Here is a 22,994-nt window from a genome sequence, read left to right on the forward strand (position 1 = left end):
CCTTTTTCCTGTTCAGAATGTGGGAAATATTTTAACCATAAATCAAGTCTTGTTACACACCAGAGACTTCACACAGGGGAGAAGCCTTTTTGCTGTTCAGAATGTGGGAAATGTTTTAACCAGACAGCACATCTTAATAGACACCAGAGAATTCACACAGGGGAGAAGCCTTTTTCATGTTCAGAATGTGGGAAATGTTTTAACCTGAAAGCACATCTTAATAGACACCAGAGAATTCACACAGGGGAGAAGCCTTTTTCCTGTTCAGAATGTGGGAAATGTTTTAACCATAAATCAAGTCTTGTTACACACCAGAGACTTCATACAGGAGAGAAGCCATTTTCCTGTTCAGAATGTGGGAAATATTTTAACCTGAAAGCACATCTTAATAGACACCAAATAACTCACACAGGAGAGAAGCCATTTTCATGTTCAGAATGTGGTAAATGTTTTACAGAGAAATCAAATCTTATCGCACATCAGAGAACTCACACAGGGGAGAAGCCTTTTTCCTGTTCAGAATGTGGAAAATGTTTTAAACTGAAAGCGCATCTTAATAGACACCAGAGAATTCACACAGGGGAGAAGCCATTTTCATGTTCATAATGTGGAAAATGTTTTGTGAAGAAAACATGCCTTCTTAGTCACCAGAGAAGTCACACTAGGGAGAAGCCTTTTTCACGTTCAGAATGTTAGAAATGTTTTAACTGAAAATTGTATCTTCTTAAAGGAGTTGTCCACTACTACTGCCAACTCCAGAACCAAGGCAGTAAGAACTAACACTGGCATTACCTAAGTGTCAGAGGTGAGCTTATATATCAGAGGGGAGGGCCAACACTGAACAGCTGAGACAATCCAGGTAGGAAAGCTCCGGGTGCTTCAACTGAACAGATTAACCCTTGCACTGCTAGCAAGGAAAAAAATGCACTTTTGAATATGATGGTGAAGTACTTTTAACCAGTGCAGAAGTACATGAAACCAGACACCGCAGTCTTCTGGCCCCTCTCTGTCGCGGTAACCCAGGGACTCTAACTGTGAAACTGCAATCACTATTAAGCCTCAGCCCTAAAGTACACCACATATTTAAGTTCTGCTGGTATTTTTTTGGGGAAAAGGCAACAATTTTAATGGAAGTGGTCATCAGAACATGATACCTGACCAACCTAGGCGGCGGGATGGGTTAGGGGTCCTATTACCTTACCCTGGGCTGCAGAATTAAGAATCCACCTTGCTTCTTGTTTTAATAATAACACATGAAGATTTCCAAATTGTGGAGGGACCTTGACCTTTTCTATTCCTGCAAAACACTTCGGATCAGCATTATGATAATCATGCATGTGTCGTCTAAGTGGAGGAGCTCCCTTTCCAGTAATTATAGAGCGATAATGTTCTCTAGATCAGATAAACAGAGCTCATATAGTTTTACCTTTGTTATAGAATTTACATGGGGAGATGACGTATACCACATGCTTAGTTCTACATGACACAAAGTCCTTCACATGTCAGGTTAATGGTCCTAAGCGGAAGCTTATATCTGTGATCTGCAGGTGGCAGAACGAGCAGCTGCCACATCTGAAGTGTCTCTAGCCTGTTAACTGTATTGTGTTCAGTTCTGTTTCTGACTATTAAATCTCCCAATTTACTACTTCTACATGAAGATAGGGGTTTATTATTGGCTTTCTCGTTTAGCTCTTTGTCACTTTCTATCAGGTGTCCGTTTTGTCTTATAGCTGTATGGATCACCTTATCCATTGCTTTGTGTTTGACAGTTAAAGTTAACCTCTCTACAGTACTCTGCTTTGTCTTATCTTTCTGTTTTAATAAATCTTTTTGAGTTTTTTTACAGACTCTGTCTGTTCATTTAGTAGGGGTAATGGATATCCTCGACTAAGAAAATTATTTTTGAGTTCATTTGCTTGTCTGGAAAATGTGTCATCATTGTTATTGATCTTTCTTAATCTCAGGAATTGACTGTAAGGAGCCATCTCTTTGTGTGCTGTGGATGTGCACTGTTATAATGTAACAGCAAATTTGTTACAGTGTTTTTTTATGCATTTCTGTAACTATTTTTCCTTCCTGTATGTTTTGTTATGCACACGCCCGGACTAACTGGTGTGTGCGTGTTTAGTGATTCCTCTGGGCCATGAACCGGAGAGTGCCTGGAGGGGCGTAACTAAGTATCTACCCGATCCGACCAAGGTCGCACGACGGCATACGATGCCTGTGCACCAGGGAGGAACCGAGCAGAGGGACCAGGTGCTATACCAGGTCAGACCCCGGACACGGCTGTTGACCCACACCGGAGAATCCAGGAACAGGCAGGTTAGGCTGGCACACTGACTGGTGGGTATAGGCAGGCACGTCTGGTATGCAGACAGGCAGGCACTGGTAAGCACGACTGGTATGCAGGCAGGGGGTACTGGCAAGCACGGCTGGAGTGCCGACAGGGAGGCACTAGCAGGTTGGAGCACAGGCTGGATAAGGTCCAGTACAGACTGGGACCCAGGAACAGAACCGCAGATGCGGTAGACAAGCAGAGCAGAGCGAGACCGCCGGAGCGGTGAACAAGAGTAGAGCAGAGCGAGACCACCTGGAGCGGTGTGCAAAGGCAGAGCAGAGTGAGACCGCCTGGAGCGGTGAGCAAAGGCAGAGCAGAGCGAGACCGCCTGGAGCGGTGAGCAAAGGCAGAGCAGAGCGAGACCGCCTGGAGTGGCGAGCAAAGGCAGAGCAGAGCGAGACCGCCTGGAGCGGCGAGCTAAGGCACAGCAGAGCGAGACCGCCTGGAGCGGCGAGCAAAGGCACAGCAGAGCGAGACCGCCTGGAGCGGCGAGCAAAGGCACAGCAGAGCGAGACCGCCTGGAGCGGCGAGCAAAGGCACAGCAGAGCGAGACCGCCTGGAGCGGCGAGCAAAGGCACAGCAGGCAAGAACCGCCGGAGCAGTGAGCAAGGCAGAGCAGGCAAGAACCGCCGGAGCGGTGAGCAAGGCAGAGCAGGCAAGAACCGCCGGAGCGGTGAGCAAGGCAGAGCAGGCAAGAACCGCCGGAGCGGTGAGCAAGGCAGAGCAGGCAAGAACCGCCGGAGCGGTGAGCAAGGCAGAGCAGGCAAGAACCGCCGGAGCGGTGAGCAAGGCAGAGCAGGCAAGAACCGCCGGAGCGGTGAGCAAGGCAGAGCAGGTAAGAACCGCCGGAGCGGTGAGCAAGGCAGAGCAGGCAAGAACCGCCGGAGCAGTGAGCAAGGCAGAGCAGGCAAGAACCGCCGGAGCGGTGAGCAAGGCAGAGCAGGCAAGAACCGCCGGAGTGGTGAGCAAGGCAGAGCAGGCAAGAACCGCCGGAGCGGTGAGCAAGGCAGAGCAGGCAAGAACCGCCGGAGCGGTGAGCAAGGCAGAGCAGAGGGGACAGGCCTCTGTTCACACGGAACAGACTGGAAGGGAAAGGAAGAACCAGATACACACAAGATACTTGCAATGAAGTAGTGAGTGGACTCTAAACTCACAAACGGAAGTACAGCGACAACGAGTAGGAGTTAGGTGCAGGTTCAGACTCTGCAGAAAAAGGGAAGGTACGGACATAGAGAAAAACAGGAAACAGGTTAGGAGACGGTTCAGACAGGAACTGTTACTGCAACAAAATACAGGAAGGAGCCAAGGTAAAGCCAAGTGCTGGTTCAGACAATGCAGGAGAAAGGGAAGGTACGGACATAGAGAAAGGTAACAGGTAGGAGACAGTTCAGACAGGAACTGAGTGTTCAGACAGAAACTGACACTGCAGCGAGATACAGGAGCGAGTCAGGGTATGCGGCCCCCAGAAAAGGCGGAACGAACAGGCTAGGAGCGTGTTCAGACTGGCCTGGAAATACAGCCTCCAGGAAGGCGGACAGACAGGCAAGAAAACACAGACAACAGGTCTAGGTATGCGGCCCCTAGAAAGCGGAAGGAACAGGCTAGGATACAGTTCAGACAGGAACTGCTACTGAAGGAGATACAGGAGCCAGTCTGGGAATACAGTCCCCAGAGTGGTGGAAACAGACAAGAACAGAACAGGACCTGGCACATTCAGAGTAAGGCAGCACACTGAATGAAAGCGTTGCCCAGGCATCAGCTACCAGGTGAAGATGGTTTAAATATCCAGTGACTAACAGCAATAGGCTGAGGACGCATAAGGGGTGTGCCCACAGCAGCTACAAGAAACAGGAAGTGACCGGGCCGCCGCCCTAAGCAGTTAGAACAGAGACAAACAGACAGCATGGAAAGAAGCCAGGCTAGCAGACTGGACTGATGAACAAGTTTGCGATCTTGCATAGTGAGAGATGGTGCCCTATGCAAGAAAGCCACCAGGTATGCTACATATTTATTTTGACATTGAAATATTCTAATGAGTTCCTCCACAATTTGCAGTAAATTTCATATTTTGAACATTAATTTAATTCAGATAAGGAACAAAAGAAAAAAAAACTGTGCATTAGTGCCCGCCCATCCAATAAACACATCATCTACATACTGGAGATACGCACGAATGTGTCTAATACAGTGTTTCCGGCCCCCCACAGGTCATGTTTTCAGGATCTCCTTAGTATTACACAAGTGATTGAAGTATCATCAAGGCATCAGGAATTCTCTCACCTGTGTAATACTAAGGAGATCCTGAAAACATGACCTGTGGGGGGCCGTGAGCAGGGCCGGCGTCAGCACCCGGCGCACCCGAGCAAGTGCCGGGGCCCTGAGCAGGCAGGGGGGCCCACTGGCGGTCGTGCACCCCGCTGGGCTATGGGCGGAGGAGAGCGGTGTCAGCACCTGCCCTTCTCCACCGCTTGCTCAGGGACCGGCAGCCGGATACTTACCTCTCCCCGTGCCTCCGCAGATCCGCTGTCTTCCTGCTCTGCGCTCCCTGTGACGTGTCAGGTCAGAGGGCGCCGTGACTTCTTTCCACCGCGCGCTCCCCTGAGCCGTCACAGGGAGCGCAGTGCGGGACGACGCCGGCAACGCTGGAGTCCGGACCCAAGTAGCGGGCAGCAGGTGAGGAGGAGGGAGGTGAGTATTTGATTTTTTATTTTTTTTTAATGTATGGAGGCATGGGGCATAATATGGGTAGGTGACATCCTGCATGGGGCATTATAAAGAGAGGGGGGGGTGACATCCTTCATGGGGCATTATAAAAAGAGGGGGGGTGACATCCTGCATGGGGCATTATAAAGAGAGGGGGGGGTGACATCCTGCATGGGGCATTATAAAGAGAGGGGGGGGTGACATCCTTCATGGGGCATTATAAAGAGAGGGGGGGTGACATCCTGCATGGGGCATTATAAAGAGAGGGGGGTGACATCCTGCATGGGGCATTATAAAGAGAGGGGGGTGACATCCTGCATGGGGCATTATAAAGAGAGGGGGAGTGACATCCTGCATGGGGCATTATAAAGAGAGGGGGGGTGACATCCTGTATGGGGCATTATAGAGAGAGGGGGGTACATCCTACATGGGGCATTATAAAGAGAGGGGGGTGACATCCTGCATGGGGCATTATAAAGAGAGGGGGGGTGACATCCTGCATGGGGTATTATAGAGAGAGGGGGTGATATCCTGCATGAGGCCTTATAAAGAGGGGGGTACATCCTGCATGAGGCCTTATAAAGAGGAGGGGTACATCCTGCATGGGGCATTATAAAGAGAGGGGGTGACATCCTGCATGGGGCATTATAAAGAGAGGGGGTGACATCCTGCATGGGGCATTATAAAGAGGGGGGGTGACATCCTACATGGGGCCTTATAAAGATGGGGGGTACATCCGGCATGAGGCATTATAAAGAGGAGGGGTGACAGCCTGCATGGGGCATTATAAGGTGGGGAACAGTCTGCATGGGGCATTATAAGGGGGGGGGGACAGCCTGCATAGTGCATTATGTGGGGAGAACAGCCTGCATGGAGCATTATAAGGGGGGGGACAGCCTGTATGGGGCGTTATGTGGGGGGTAACAGCCTGCATGCAGCATTATATGGGGGCCAGTATCCTGTATGGAGCGTTATAAGGTGACCAGTATCCTGTATGGAGCTTTATATGGGGGCCAGTATCCTGTATGGAGCTTTATAAGGGGACCAGTATCCTGTATGGAGCGTTATATGGGGGCCAGTATTCTGTATGGAGCCTTATATGGGGCCCAGTATTCCGTATGGAGCCTTATATGGGGGCCAGTATTCCGTATGGAGCCTTATATGGGGGCCAGTATTCTGTGTGGAGCGATTTGCTGGTTTCTGAGCTATTGTGGAATTTACAATAGATATCGCTCATGTAATGTAAGAAGTGAAATCTTTGCATTGTACTATATATATATATATATATATATATATTTCTCTGCGGTATCTGTGCATCATGAATCGTGGTATGTATTAAAGGGGCCCACTGAGACTCTTTCGCCCAGGGCCCAGAAAAACCTGGAGCCGGCCCTGGCCGTGAGGATGGGGTTTGGGAAACACTGGTCTAATATATGGGTTTGAGGTAGTGGTGACATATTTATCTTCAAAAAAAGCCAAGAATAAGTTGGCAAAAACACATGCCACAGGGGTACCCATTGCTGTTCCAGCCTTCTGAAGGAACCACTTGTCCAGAAATTTAAACGTGTTATGGGATAAAACAAAACCCAAAGCTTCACTTATAAAGTCATTATAGTCCTTATTTTCACCTGCATTGTTTAACCCCTTTACCCCCGAGGGCGGTTTGCACGTTAATGACCGGGCCAATTTTTACAATTCTGACCACTGTCACTTTATGAGGTAATTACTCTAGAATGCTTCAACGGATCCCCCTGATTCTGAGATTGTTTTTTTCTTGACATATTGTACTTCATGATAGTGGTAAAACTTCAATATGACTTGCGTTTATTTGTAAAAAAAAATCGGAAATTTGGCGAAAATTTTAAAAATTACACAATTTTCAAAATTTGAATTTTTATGCTTTTAAATCAGAGAGATATGTCTACATAGCTACATAGTTTATAAGGCTGAAAAAAGACAAGCGTCCATCCAGTTCAGCCTATTTCTTGTGCACTGCAGCTATTCCGCAGCATTGATCCAGGGAAAGGCAAAAAAAAAACATGCGGTATAGGCCAATTTACATCATTGAGGAAAAATTCACTTCCCGACTCCAATCTGGCAGTCAGATTAAATCCCTGGATTAATTAACTATCACTAAGCATAATATGTAATTTTATTGTTCTCAAGAAAGGCGTCCAGGCCTCTCTTGAACTCATTAAGTGAGTTGGACATCACCACTTCCTCTTCCAGAGAGTTCCAGAGTCTCACGGCTCTGACCGTAAAGAATCCCCTTCTATGCTGGTGCAGGAACCTCCTTTCCTCCAGACGCATAGTGTGCCCCCTCATCTTTGTCACCATCCTTGGTATAAACAGGTCATGGGAGAGATCTCTGTACTGCCCCCTGATGTATTTATACATGTTTATGAGGTCTCCCCTAAGCCTTCTCTTTTCCAACGTAAATAGGCCTAATTTTGACAACTCTCTGGGTATTCTAGTCCCTCCATTCCCTTTATTACCTTAGTCGCCCTCCTTTGTGCCCTCTCTATCTCCAATATGTCTTTCCTGAGCACCGGAGCCCAGAACTGTGCACAATATTCTAAGTGCGGCCTTACCAGCGCTTTATACAGAGGAAGAACAATGTTCTCATCATATGCCCCTATTCCTCTTCTGATGCATGCCATGACTCTATTTGCCTTCGCAGCTGCTGCCTGACACTGGGCACTCCAATTTAATTTGCTGTTAACCAAGACGCCCAGGTCCTTCTCCATGTCAGATTTCCCCAACAGTTTCCCATTTAATATGTATGGGTGACTGCTGTTTTTCTTTCCCATGTGCATGACCTTACATTTATCGGCATTGAACCCCATTTGCCATTTTTTGGCCCAACTCCCCAATTTATCTAAATCCTCCTGTAGCTGTGCCCTATCCTCATCTGTATTAACTACTTTACAAAGTTTAGTATAATCTGCAAATATTGCTATTTTACTATGCAACCCTTCCACTAGATCATTAATAAATATATTAAATAGTATAGGGCCCAAGACAGACCCTTGAGGCACCCCGCTAGTAACCCTGACACACCCTGAGCTTACTCCATTGATAACCACCCTCTGCTTTCTATCACTCAGCCAGCTATTTACCCACTTGCACACATTATCCCCCAGACCAAGCATTCTCATTTTATATACCAACCTTTTGTGTGGCATGGTATCAAACGCTTTGAAGAAGTCAAGGTATACAACATCCACTGACTCTCCCCGGTCCAGCTGTGAGCTCACCTCCTCGTAGAAGGCCATCAGGTTTGTTTGGCAGGAGCGATCCCTCATGAATCCATGTTGATATGGAGTTAGATAGTTATTATCATTAAGATATTCTACAATAGCATCTCTAAGAAATCCTTCAAACAATTTACCCACAACAGACGTTAAGCTGACTGGTCTATAGTTCCCAGGGTCACTTTTAGACCCCTTTTTGAATATTGGTACCACATTTGCTTGGCGCCAGTCTAGTGGGACAGTCCCTGTCCATAAAGAGTGCTTGAATATAAGATACAGCGGTCTGTCTATCACATTACTTAATTCTTTTAGTACCCGGGGGTGTATGCCATCTGGGCCTGGTGACTTGTCTATTTTGATATTATTTAGGCGTTTCTGAACTTCCTCTTGGGTTAGGTGGGTGATATTTAGCGGAGGGTTTACTTTATCACTTTGCATTTCCTCCAATAAATTGTTTTCTTTTGTGAAAACAGTGGAGAAGAAGCTATTGAGTAGGTTTGCTTTACCCTCATCGCCCTCTATGATTTTACCCAGGTTATTTTTCAATGGGCCAACTCCATCAGTTTTAATCCTTTTACTGTTTATATAGTTAAAGAACAGTTTGGGATTCGTTTTACTTTCCTTGGCAATTAGTCTCTCTGTCTCCTCTTTTGCTATTCTTATTTGTTTCTTACAGATTTTGTTTTTTTCCCTATAAGATATTAGCGCTTCCTCGCTGCCTTCTTGTTTAAGTTTACTGAAAGCCCTTTTTTTGTTTTTCATTGCCCTCTTGACTTCCTTATTTAGCCACATTGGCTTCCTCCTATTCCTAGCCCTTTTATTCCCATAAGGTATGTACCTTCTACAGTGACTATGTAGGACTCTTTTGAAAATTTCCCATTTTCTATCCGTGCTCCTATTACTAAAGATACTATCCCAGTCTATAAGGTGAAGGGCATCTCTTAGCTGATCAAACTTTGCCCTCCTGAAGTTCAGTGTTTTTGTGACTCCCTTGCTGGGCACCCTACTGAAGCACATGTGGAATTGTATAATGTTGTGGTCACTATTTCCCAGGTGCCCCCCGACCTGCACCTCAGATATTCTGTCTGGCCTGTTAGTTAATATTAAGTCTAAAAGGGCTGTCCCTCTAGTTGGTTCCTGCACAAGTTGTGACAAATAATTGTCTTTGATAATTGACAGAAACCTGTTTCCTTTCTGAGATCTACAGCTTTCGGTTTCCCAGTCTATATCGGGGTAGTTGAAGTACCCCATAATAATCACCTCGTTATTTTTTGCTACTTCGTCTATTTGTCTCATTAATAGACTTTCCGTGGCTTCTGCTATATTTGGTGGTTTATAACAGACTCCTATGATAATTTTATTATTGTTTTTTGCCCCATGTATCTCCACCCATAAGGACTCGACCTCCTCATTTCCCTCCCATACATCCTCCCGTATTGTAGGCTTTAGACACGTCTTTACATATAGACAGACTCCACCCCCTTTCCGATTTCTTCGATACCTTCTAAACAGACTGCAACCCTGTAAGTTAACTGCCCAGTCATAGCTTTCATCTAACCATGTCTCGGTTATTCCCACTATGTCATAGTTACCTGTAGATATTTCTGCTTCCAGTTTATCCATCTTGTTTGTCAGGCTTCTGGCATTTGCTAGCACGCAGTTTACACGATTTTGATTTGTTCCAATCTTCTCCCTGTGGATTGTATTAGAAATTTTCTTACCTCCCTTCCAAGTATCTTGTCTTGGACCTTCTTTGTCGCACTTCATATCTTTCATTAGTATGTTCTCTGGTTGCATGTTTGTGTCCGGCGTTTTTCTTCTCATCCCCTCTTCTTCTAGTTTAACGCCCTCCTGATGAGTGTTGCGAGTCTCCTGGCGAATGTGTGTTTCCCGGGTTTGTTGAGGTGTAGTCCGTCTCTGGCAAGGAGTCCGCCATAGAGGTAATTCACACCGTGGTCCAGGAATCCAAATCCTTGTTGTCTGCACCATCGTCTCAGCCAGTTGTTCACATCAAGGATCCTGTTCCATCTCCTGACGCCATGCCCGTCTACTGGAAGGATAGAAGAAAAAACTACCTGCGCATCCAGTTCTTTTACTTTCTTCCCCAATGCTTCAAAGTCCTTGCAGATTGTCGGTAGGTCCTTCTTTTCCGTGTCATTGGTGCCAACATGTATCAGAAGAAATGGGTGGACATCCTTGGAACTGATGAGCTTCGGTATCCTATCGGTAACATCCTTGATCTTCGCCCCTGGGAGGCAGCATACTTCTCTTGTGGTTATGTCCGGTCTGCAGACAGCTGCTTCTGTTCCTCTCAGTAGTAAGTCTCCCACCACCACCACTCTTCTTCCCTTCTTGGCTGTCCTTTTTCTTGTCGCTTCTGGGTGTTTCTGGGTGCTCTTTTCTTTTTTGCTTGCTGGTAGTGCCTCATCCTTAGGTGTGCCATCTTCGTCCTCCACAAGTCCTTGGAATCTGTTTCTCAGTTGTGTGGTTGGTGGTGTCTCCATGGTCTTCTTGCTTCTTTTGGTCACTTGCCTCCACTTGTCTGCCTCTGGAGGTTCTCTGACGCTTCCTTCACTTTCCGTGACCAGTAGTGACGCTTCTGTTCTGTCCAGGAAGTCTTCATTTTCCTTGATGAGTTTTAATGTCGCAATTCTTTCTTCCAGTCCCCGCACCTTTTCTTCTAAAAGAGCCAGTAGTCTACACTTCTGGCAGGTGAAGTTGGTTTCAGCTTCTGGTCAATCTGTTAACATGTAGCACATGTTGCAGCTCACCATGTAGGTTGTCACATCTGCCATGCTGCTCCTTGTCCCTGCTGACTTGATGTCTGTCTTCTTTCTTGTGATACCCTAAGATCGCGGTTTGGCGATGCTGTACCCAACGATCTTCTAGCTGAAGGAGACTCTTCGCTTTTCCCAGAAGGCACCTGGAATATGCAAATTGTCCTCTTCAAGCTTCAATCCCTGGTTTGGCGATGCTTTCCAAGCAGCTGGTCCCGGCTGTACCCAACGATCTTCTAGCTGAAGGAGACTCTTCGCTTTTCCCAGAAGGCACCTGGAATATGCAAAGGGAGAAATGTTAGGGAGATATAAAAGGGAAGGTGGAGCCAGGCAGCAGTTAGTCTAGACTGGAACTGACAGAGAGCAAACCTGTTGAGAGAGTTCCTGCAGTGTAAAAGCCTTAGAGAGGTCAGCCTGCAGTGGAGCTTATCCAGATCAAGACTCCGTGTAGCTCAGAGAGGTGAGCTTTAGGTGTGCCGGCGCCATAAGATCGGTGAAACGCGGCACGCTGCCGTTAGTGTGAGTAGCCTATTGAGGGTCCGAGTAGGCCGAAGGCAAAAGAGTAGAGAGTTAGCTCATAGGGGGCAGAGGAGCTTAATTAGCTCACCCCGAAGAAGAATCAGTTACCGAACACCGGGTCCGAAGCTTACCGGGATCTCCATGACCCAGTAAGATAAACCAGAATCCCTGGAGAACTACAAGCCCCAGGATCGCTAAAGTGCTGATACGTACCAGAGCCAGGAGACACATAGGCCCCGTAGGTCGGGAGCGTGCACTCCAAGAGAAGGCCCTACCACAAGGTCAGCCAGCGCAGGACAGAGACAAAGTTAGGCCTAGCTCCAGGCAGGTCAGAAACTTATTTCGCAGCAGCAAGAACCAGGAGGCCAAAAACCTGCTCATTGGGGAGGATCCGGACATACACCCTTCACCCTACAGTGCTCCGGGGAGTGCCTGAATTTCCATCAGTAAAAGGTACTGAAGTGACTTTTGTGTCCGTCCCTGTTCTTGCTCCGACTCGGCTGAGTCTCCTTGTCCTGCATCCCCGTTCTTATACTGCCATGAGGCCTAGCTCCACCTGTGGGGAGCCATACCATCTAGCTGCCTTATCACCGGCCTCAGTGGACTGCGCAGCACTGGTGAATATCATCAGAAACCATAGGTGGCGTCACGAACTTTATAAACTTAACAAATCACCAATGCCTTTTTAAAGAGTGACCCCAGAGTATGGGCCCGGGAGCCGACCACTGCGACCTCCTTAAGGCTAAAGGCCCGGGTAACTGAGTCATCCCCATCCCCTGGGCTAGTCAGTGGTGTGTTGTTTTAGGAAGAATTGTAGAGTGTGTTTTGTATCTTTGAGATGAGCTGGCAGGAGGGGGACTAGGTTTTGTAGATGACTGTCAATAAATCTCGATAAATTGGAGGTTAGACTTTGAATCCCCGATATAATAGGTCTACCGGGTGGGTTAATCAATGACTTATGAATTTTTGGGAGATAGTAGAATACAGCTATTCTAGGATACGGTGTAAGTATGTATTCGTACTCATTTTTAGTGAGAAGGCCTTCACTTAGGCCTTTGTTTAGCAGTTGCTTCAGTTCTATAGTATATTTTGGAGTTGGGTCAAAGGACATTAATTCATAGGTTTGAGTATCGTTTAGGAGTCTAAGGCATTTGTTATGATATTGTGCATAGTCCAAAATGACAATACCTCCGCCTTTGTCTGCCGGGCGTATAACCAGGTCCCGGTTTTGCGCTATTGTTTGAATTGCCTTACGTTCACCTCTGGTAAGGTTATGTTTGATTTTAGAGCAATTTTTATCACTTATACGGTAAATGTCATCTATCACGTTTTTTTGAAATGCTTCCATTGACTCCGAATATTCATTCAGAGGATGGAAGTTTGATTTCTTTTTTAGTGTGCTATGATGGAGAATCTGATTAGTGGTATGAGGGGAAGTTGTGGTGATGCTATTGTTATTTTTATTTTTTGTCGCATTAATTTTTTCACCCCTATAAAGGCCTCGAATTTATCAAATCGGGATGCTGGTGCGTATTTCAGGCCCTTGTTCAGTAATTTACATTCATCCGGTTTTAAGGTATAGTGGCTCAGGTTGAAAATAGAGGAGTTGTCTTAATTCATTAATAGGGCCTGTATTAACTCCTTCCCTCTCCTTCCCTTCTAGGTCCTCCTCACCTACCTCAAGCTATCTACCCATTAACCTCTTGAAGCACGCGCCAAGCAAGATCCCTACCCATTGTGTTTTTAGTTGCAAATGGTCAGCCAACATCATGGTTTTTTAAATTAACAAACAATTTTATCCCAAAAAATTTTTTGCCAATACCTTTTATTATCTAATAAAATATTTATCTATTTATCTATTTGCCTACATCACCTTTTTAGTACCTCTAACCTACCAAGACCAGCGCAGATACCCTATTCTTATTTGTATTTAACCCTTGCAGCCTTTCTGGTTCACTGCTTGTATCAGCTGCAGGTCTAGGTTATAGTCTAACAGCGCCCCCTATCAGTAACAACTTTTAATAGATAAATCTAAAAGTACCCTTATCAATATACATAAAGACACAACCCAGGCTATCCCTAGAATTCCCTATTGGACTCGTGGCCTTCTTAGCAGCGGAGGTTGACACCCTAGCGAATGGATTTGGTGTCCCCTCTCCACGTCGGCTCTCCCTTAACCCTTTTTACCCTTAAACAGACATACACATACATAAAAAAGTCATCAAAGATTGATGGATACCGGCAGTCGTGTTACTGCCCACCTCCGCCCATCAGCACCCGTACTGCCTGGCCGACCACATGCACAGAATGATGGAGGTGGATGCGTCTGCTGACGCTCCCTCCTTCAAGCAGTATATAATACATCAGTCAAGCAAAAAAGCAAAAACAAGGGAAATGCAAAAATAAATATAGTGCACTGATATGGACAACTAAGTCAAATGTACCAATAAGTGAGTACGTTGATAGGATGTAAAAGTATTAGCTCAAAAAGCCGTTCTAGACAAATAAAGTGCAGCAGTGCTGATAATTCGGGGCAAGGAGAGGACAACAATATGCCCCTACTGTAATGAGAAGCCCATATGCTCAGTCGCAAGAAATAGACAACAATTTTTCATGCTGGACATGGAGAGGCTATGTGGGGCTCATGCTGGACATGGGGAGGCTATGTGGGGGCTTATACTGTATATATAGAGGCTATGTGGGGCTCATGCTGTATATAGAGGTTATGTGGAGCTCATGCCGTATATGTGGAGGCTATGTGGGGCTCATGCTGTATATAGATGTTATGTGGGGCTCATGCTGTATATGTGGAGGCTATGTGGGGCTCATGCTGTATATAGAGGTTATGTGGGGCTCATGCTGTATATAGAGGCTATGTGGGGCTCATGCTGTATATAAAGAGGCTATGTGGGGCTCATGCTGTATATAGAGAGGCTATGTGGGGTTCATGCTGCATATAGAGGCTACGTGGGACTCATGCTGTATATGTGGAGGCTATGTGGGGCTCATGCTGTATATGTGGAGGCTATGTGGGCCTCATGCTGTATATAGAGGTTATGTGGGGATCATGCTGTATATAGAGGCTATGTGGGGCTCATGCTGGACATGTGGAGGCTATGTGGGGCTCATGCTGTATATAGAGGTTATGTGGGGCTCATGCTGTATATGTGGAGGCTATGTGGTGCTCATGCTGTATATAAAGAGGCTATGTGGGGCTCATGCTGTATATAGAGAGGCTATGTGGGGCTCATGCTCTATATAGGGAAGCTATGTGGGGCTCATGCTCTATATAGGGAGGCAATGTGGGGCTCATGGTGTATATAGGAAGGCTATGTGGGGCTCATGCTGTATATAGAGAGGCTATGTGGGGCTCATGCTGTATATAGAGAGGCTATGTGGGGCTCATGCTCCATATAGGGAAGCTATGTGGGGCTCATGCAGTATATAGGGAGGCTATGTGGGGCTCATGCTGTATATAGAGGTTATGTGGGGCTCATGCTGTATATGGGGAAGCTATGTGGGGCTCATGCTGTATATGTGGAGGCTATGTGGGGCTCATGCTGTATATAGAGAGGCTATGTGGGGCTCATGCTCCATATAGGGAAGCTATGTGGGGCTCATGCAGTATATAGGGAGGCTATGTGGGGCTCATGCTGTATATAGAGGTTATGTGGGGCTCATGCTGTATATGGGGAAGCTATGTGGGGCTCATGCTGTATATGTGGAGGCTATGTGGGGCTCATGCTGTATATAGAGAGGCTATGTGGGGCTCATGCTCCATATAGGGAAGCTATGTGGGGCTCACGCAGTATATAGGGAGGCTATGTGGGGCTCATGGTGTATATAGGAAGGCTATGTGGGGCTCATGCTATATACAGTGCCTACAAGTAGTATTCAACCCCCTGCAGATTTAGCTGGTTTGATAAGATGCAAATAAGTTAGAGCCTTCAAACTGCAAACGAGAGTAGGTTTTATGAACAGAAGCATAAATCTTACAAACCAAAAAGTTATGTTGCTCAGTTGAATTTTATTAAATTTTAAACATAAAAGTGTGGGTCAATTATTATACAACCCCTATGTTTAATATTTTGTGGAATAACCCTTGTTTGCAATTACAGCTAATAATCGTCTTTTATAAGACCTGATCAGGCCGGCACAGGTCTGTGGAGTTATCTTGGCCCACTCCTCCATGCAGATCTTCTCCAAGTTATCTAGGTTCTTTGGGTGTCTCATGTGGACTTTATTCTTGAGCTCCTTCCACAAGTTTTCAATTGGGTTAAGGTCAGGAGACTGACTAGGCCACTCCAACACCTTGACTTTTTCTCTCTTGAACCAGGCCTTGGTTTTCTTGGCTGTGTGCTTTGGGTCGTTGTCTTGTTGGAAGATGAAATTACGACCCATCTTAAGATCCTTGATGGAGGAGCGGAGGTTCTTGGCCAAAATCTCCAGGTAGGCCGTGCTATTCATCTTCCCATGGATGCGGACCAGATGGCCAGGCCCCTTGGCTGAGAAACAGCCCCACAGCATGATGCTGCCACCACCATGCTTGACTGTAGGGATGGTATTCTTGGGGTCGTATGCAGTGCCATCCAGTCTCCAAACGTCACGTGTGTGGTTGGCACCAAAGATCTCGATCTTGGTCTCATCAGACCATAGAACCTTGAACCAGTCTGTCTCAGAGTCCTCCAAGTGATCATGAGCAAACTGTAGACGAGCCTTGACATGACGCTTTGAAAGTAAAGGTACCATACAGGCTCGTCTGGAACGGAGACCATTGCGGTGGAGTACGTTACTTATGGTATTGACTGAAACCAATGTCCCCACTGCCATGAGATCTTCCCGGAGCTCCTTCCTTGTTGTCCTTGGGTTAGCCTTGACTCTTCGGACAAGCCTGGCCTCGGCACGGGAGGACACTGTCAAAGGCTGTCCTGGCCGTGGAAGGCTAACAGTAGTTCCATAAGCCTTCCACTTACGGATGATGCTCCCAACAGTGGAGACAGGTAGGCCCAACTCCTTGGAAAGGGTTTTGTACCCCTTGCCAGCCTTGTGACCCTCCACAATCTTGTCTCTGATGGCCTTGGAATGCTCCTTTGTCTTTCCCATGTTGACCATGTCTGAGTGCTGTTCACAAGTTTGGGGAGGGTCTTAAATAGTCAGAAAAGGCTGGCAAAAGAGATCTTTAATCCACACATGTGAAGCTCATTATTCTTGGTGCCTGAACTACTTCTTAATACTTTAGGGGGACCAAACAGAATTCTTGTGGTTTGAGGGGTTGAATAATAAATGACACTCTGAATTAACTTTTAACGTTTTTAAAAAAAACAAAAAACAAAAACAAAAACAAAATTTGCTGCAGTGCATTTCCCACTTCCAGGCTGATCTACAGTACAAATGTCACAATGCCAAGTTAATTCCGCATGTGTCAACCAGCTAAATCTGCAGGGGGTTGAATACTACTTGTAGGCACTGTATAGGGAGCCTATGTGGGGCTCTTAAGGTTTATAGGGGCTGTGTGTAGGCTCTTATGGTATATAGGGGGCTCATATTATATATAGAAGGGGGAATATTTATATATACACCTTATATATACACGGTATATAGGGGGAAATAAGCATACTTAATTCTGTTCAATATTAAGTGTTCTAATTATTTTATTTTAATATTAATTGTAATTAATATGTTAATATTAATATTTAGCAAAATCAATTATAAACCCTCCATAGACTTTATTACACATGATTATATTGAATAGCATTGGCTGCAGGGCTTGTCCTAAGCACATTCTAGAATGTTGTGACATCACAAGATCTTCACCATCGTCACCTCTGCCTGGATATTATGACATCATGAGGAATATATAAGCAACCGCTCACCCGGAACTCCTTTGAGAGTTTATAGTAGGCGTTCAGAGTGAGTAAGTGTTTCTTATACTCCTGGTTTGTCCGTATTATTTCCCATTTTCTGTCTATATACGTTTCTGATTTCTTATGACAAGCTTCATCTACTCCCCAATTCTCATTTCCCATACATTTTTAATGAGAAAGCCTTATATTTATTAATTAGCTCGTTATGGCAATATTTACTATTGATACAATTGGTTTTTAAGATCAGGCTATTCATAAGGAAACCTCTCTATTTCTTCAATTCAGGATTTTGCAGTTATTTAGATTTGAAAAATATCGAGCAAAAATCGAAGCTCAATTTATGTACCGGTAAGTCCTAAATAAGAAAAGTCATGTAATTCAGAACAGTGATTGTAATGCTGTCTCTATAAGTATATATAATAATGAATTTCTGTTTTCTGATGTCCGTTCTTTACGCACGGCAAATGCCCGGACCAGTCAGGCCAGTACGATTACGACGATACCAAACTTGTATTTTTTCATTTAAGTGGTGAAAAAAAATTAGCAAAAATTAGCTTGAGTCTGCATTTTTGAATACCCGTAACATTTTAATTTGTTGTGGATGGAGCTGTGTGAGGACTTGTGTTTTGCATGGTGACCTGATGGTTTTATTGATACTATTTTGGGGTAGTTTCAACGCTTTGATCGCTTCTTAATGCATTTTTTGTGGAATTGTAGCAATCAAAAACCTGCAATTTTGCCATTTTGATTTCTTCTTTGCTTTACAGTTTTTACAGATTGGGTCAATTAATTTTATATTTTCATAGATTGGACTTTTCTGAACACGTTGATACCAAATATGTGTATTTTTTATTTTTTTTCTTTCTTTAATGTTAACTGGAGAAGAGGGGGTGTGATTTGAACTTTTTTTTACTTTTTTAAACACGTTTTTCTTCACTTCTTTCTCTATTTGTTAGTCCTCTTAGGGGACTTGAATCTGCGATTGTCTGATCTCTTATGCCACATACAGCAGTATTCCGGTATATAGTAAAAATCACTGTCTTCTATGACGCCCAACCACAGGCAGAACGTCACAGGAGAGAGAAAAGTTTTTTTCACTGGCCCTTATATTCTATGGAGCTAGTAACCTGTCAGGTTTGGGGTGAATTGTGGATCACACTCACCCATTGACTGATTATTAGGAAAAACTTGGGAAATTTCCATCAGCTTTTTTATTTTTTCATACAAAGATAAATGGATGACATACTGATGGTAAAAATGGACACATGGACCAAAAAAAAAAAAGGAAGCCGCACACTAATGAAAATTAGATTGTTTGGTTTTCTGCAGATGAGAAAAAAAATCACGTGTGAATATGGCCTAAAAATAAGTCGCCCAACTGAGTGACTTTTATTAAATACTTCAGTAAATCTAATTCTAAACTATTGTTTGTGTTTTCAGATGCAAGTGTAAATCACAGGTAAAAGTCCTTCCTCTCACTGTACAGTGGTGTGGTGCGCACAGGGCCGGTTTTAGACAAAGTGGGCTCTGGGCAAAAGTTTTAAGTGGGACCCCCAATGTTCACATATTGCAGCATCACACAGAAACATTTCAGTTGTATTCACATGTGCTGAGTTCAGGCCGTTAAACGAGGGCGATCAACAATATTGAAGTCGTTCAACCATTGTTTCCCGACCTCTTTACACCGACTGAGGAAGAACGATGGACACAATCACTGATAGATCAATCTGTCCCCATACAGTATCATGTTATCAGCAGCATATCTGAACTTTTCTCTGAGCGATGTGCTGCAGAGAACAATGATTTTTGTACCGGCATAAACAATCCAGTCACTGAATGAATAGGCAGCATTTTGATTGTTTAGTGTAATGCACAACCCATAGTCCTCCATATAGTATAATGCACAGCCCACAGTCCTCCATATAGAATCATAGAATCATAGAATCATAGAATGGTAGAGTTGGAAGGGACCTCCTGGGTCATCTGGTCCAACCCCCTGCTCAAAGCAGGATTCACTAGATCATCTCAGACAGATGTCTGTCCAGCCTCTGTTTGAAGACGTCCATTGAATGGGAACTCACCACCTCTCGTGGCAGCCTGTTCCACTCATTAATCACCCTAACTGTCACAAAGTTTTTTCTAATATCTAATCTGTGTCTCCTCCCATTTAGTTTCATCCCATTGCTTCTAGTCTTTCCTTGTGCAAATGAGAATAAAGATGATCCTTCTACAATGTGACAGCCCTTGACATATTTGTAGACAGCTATTAAGTCTCCTCTCAGTCTTCTTTTTTGCAAGCTAAACATTCCCAAATCCTGCAACCGTTCCTCATAGGACATGGTTTGCAGACCAGTCACCATTCTGGTCGCTCTTCTCTGAACTTGCTCCAGTTTGTCTATGTCTTTTTTAAAATGTGGTGCCCAAAACTGTACACAGTATTCCAGATGAGGTCTGACCAAAGAGGAGTAAAGATCAATAATGACTTCACGTGATCTAGACTGTATGCTTCTGTTAATACATCCCAGAATTGTATTTGCCTTTTTTGCTGCTGCATCACATTGTTGACTCATGTTCAGTCTATGATCTATTAGTATACCTAAGTCTTTTTCACATGTACTGTTGCTTAGCTCTATTCCTCCCATTCTGTATATGCTTTTTTCATTTTTATTGCCCAGATGTAGTACTTTGCATTTTTCCCTGTTAAAAACCATTCTGTTGGTTGCTGCCCACTGCTCCAGTTTATTTAGGTCTTTTTGAATCCTCTCTCTCTCTTCTCTAGCATTAGCTATCCCTCCTAGCTTTGTGTCATCAGCAAATTTAATCAGTTTACCCTCAATTCCTTCATCTAAATCATTGATAAAGATGTTGAACAATACAGGTCCCAGGACAGAGCCCTGTGGTACCCCACTTGAGACATTCATCCAGCTGGATGTGAAGCCATTTACAACCACCCTTTGAGTCCGATCACTAAGCCAGTTATGAATCCACCTAACAGTAGCCTGGTCCATTGCATACTTGGTCATTTTTTCAATAAGGATGGTGTGAGATACTTTGTCAAATGCTTTGCTGAAGTCAAGATATACTATATCTACAGCATTTCCCTGATCCACCCAGTCAGTGATTCTGTCATAGAAGGAAATTAAGTTAGTCTGACATGACTTGTTAGTTACAAATCCATGCTGACTCTGGTTAATCACTTCATTCTTATCCATGTACTTACATATATGTTGTTTAATAATTTGTTCATATAGTATAATGCACTCCCCATAGTACTCCACATAGTATAATACACTCCATAGTCCTCCATATAGTATAATGCACAGCCCATAGTCCTCCATATAGTATAATGCACAGCCCATAGTCCTCCATATAGTATAATGCACAGCCCATAGTCCTCCATATAGTATAATGCACAGCCCATAGTCCTCCATATAGTATAATGCACAGCCCATAGTACTCCACATACTATAATACACCCCATAGTCCTCCGCATAGTATAATACACTCCATAGTCCTCCATATAGTATAATGCACAGCCCATAGTCCTCCATATAGTATCATACACAGCCCATAGTCCTCCATATAGTATCATACACAGCCCATAGTCCTCCATATAGTATAATGCACAGCCCATAGTACTCCACATAGTATAATACACTCCCCATAGTACTCCACATAGTATAATGCACTCCCCATAGTCCTCCGCATAGTATAATACACTCCATAGTCCTCCGCATAGTATAATGCACAGCCCATAGTACTCCACATAGTATAATACACTCCCCAAAGTCCTCGGCATAGTATAATACACTCCCCATAGTCCTCCGCATAGTATAATACACTCCCCATAGTCCTCGGCATAGTATAATACACTCCCCATAGTCCTCCGCATAGTATAATGCACAGCCCATAGTACTCCACATAGTATAATACACTCCCCATAGTACTACACATAGCATAATGCACTCCCCATAGTCCTCCATATAGTATAATGCACAGCCCATAGTACTCCACATAGTATAATACACTCCCCATAGTACTACACATAGCATAATGCACTCCCCATAGTCCTCCATATAGTATAATGCACAACCCATAGTACTCCACATAGTATAATACACTCGCCATAGTACTCCACATAGCATAATGCACTCCCCATAGTCCTCCATATAGTATAATGCACAGCCCATAGTACTCCACATAGTATAATACACTCCCCATAGTCCTCCGCATAGTATAATACACTCCATAGTCCTCCGTATAGTATAATGCACAGCCCATATTCCTCCATATAGTATAATACACCCCATAGTCCTCCGCATAGTATAATACACTCCATAGCCCTCCGTATAGTATAATACATTCCATAGTCCTCCATATAGTATAATACACCCCATAGTCCTCCATATAGTATAATACACTCCATAGTCCTCCATATAGTATAATGCACAGCCCATAGTCCTCCATATAGTATCATACACAGCCCATAGTCCTCCATATAGTATAATGCACAGCCCATAGTACTCCACATAGTATAATGCACTCCCCATAGTCCTCCGTATAGTATAATACACCCCATAGTCCTCCGCATAGTATAATACACTCCATAGTCCGCCATATAGTATAATGCACAGCCCATAGTACTCCACATAGTATAATACACTCCCCATAGTACTACACATAGCATAATGCACTCCCCATAGTCCTCCATATAGTATAATGCACAGCCCATAGTACTCCACATAGTATAATACACTCCCCATAGTCCTCCGCATAGTATAATACACTCCATAGTCCTCCGTATAGTATAATGCACAGCCCATATTCCTCCATATAGTATAATACACCCCATAGTCCTCCGCATAGTATAATACACTCCATAGTCCTCCGTATAGTATAATACATTCCATAGTCCTCCATATAGTATAATACACCCCATAGTCCTCCATATAGTATAATACACTCCATAGTCCTCCATATAGTATAATACACCCCATAGTCCTCCATAGAGTATAATACACCCCATAATCCTCCATATAGTATAATACATTCCATAGTCCTCCATATAGTATAATACACCCCATAGTCCTCCATATAGTATAATACACCCCATAGTCCTCCATAGAGTATAATACACCCCATAATCCTCCATATAGTATAATACATTCCATAGTCCTCCATATAGTATAATACACCCCTCCTCATAGTCCTCCATATAGTATAATGCACAGCCCATAGTACTCCACATAGTATAATGCACAGCCCATAGTCCTCCATATAGTATAATGCACAGCCCATAGTACTCCACATAGTATAATGCACAGCCCATAGTACTCCACATAGTATAATACACTCCCCATAGTACTCCACATAGTATAATGCACCCCATAGTCCTCCATATAGTATAATACACAGCCCATAGTACTCCACATAGTATAATGCACTCCCCATAGTCCTCCATATAGTATAATACACAGCCCATAGTACTCCACATAGTATAATGCACTCCCCATAGTCCTCCATATAGTATAATACACAG

At 44.4% G+C, this 22,994-nt stretch overlaps 1 protein-coding gene across 1 annotated transcript; it reads right to left on the bottom strand.

Moving 5' to 3' along the window:
* Positions 1–1,201: 1,201 nt before the first annotated feature.
* LOC141223173 (uncharacterized) lies at positions 1,202–11,486 on the bottom strand. Its single transcript, XM_073666800.1, has 2 exons — positions 8,213–11,486; positions 1,202–1,297 (listed from the first exon to the last, which is right to left on the bottom strand). Exons 1-2 carry the CDS (start codon positions 10,282–10,284, stop codon positions 1,216–1,218), a joined length of 2,154 nt encoding a protein of 717 aa, XP_073522901.1. The 5' UTR covers positions 10,285–11,486; the 3' UTR covers positions 1,202–1,215.
* Between the last annotated feature and the right edge of the window lie 11,508 nt (positions 11,487–22,994).

The sequence above is a fragment of the Phyllobates terribilis genome, unplaced genomic scaffold (genome assembly GCF_046119375.1).
Source record: "Phyllobates terribilis strain yellow unplaced genomic scaffold, ASM4611937v1 Scaffold_374__1_contigs__length_1864666, whole genome shotgun sequence".
Classification (NCBI taxonomy): domain Eukaryota; kingdom Metazoa; phylum Chordata; class Amphibia; order Anura; family Dendrobatidae; genus Phyllobates; species Phyllobates terribilis.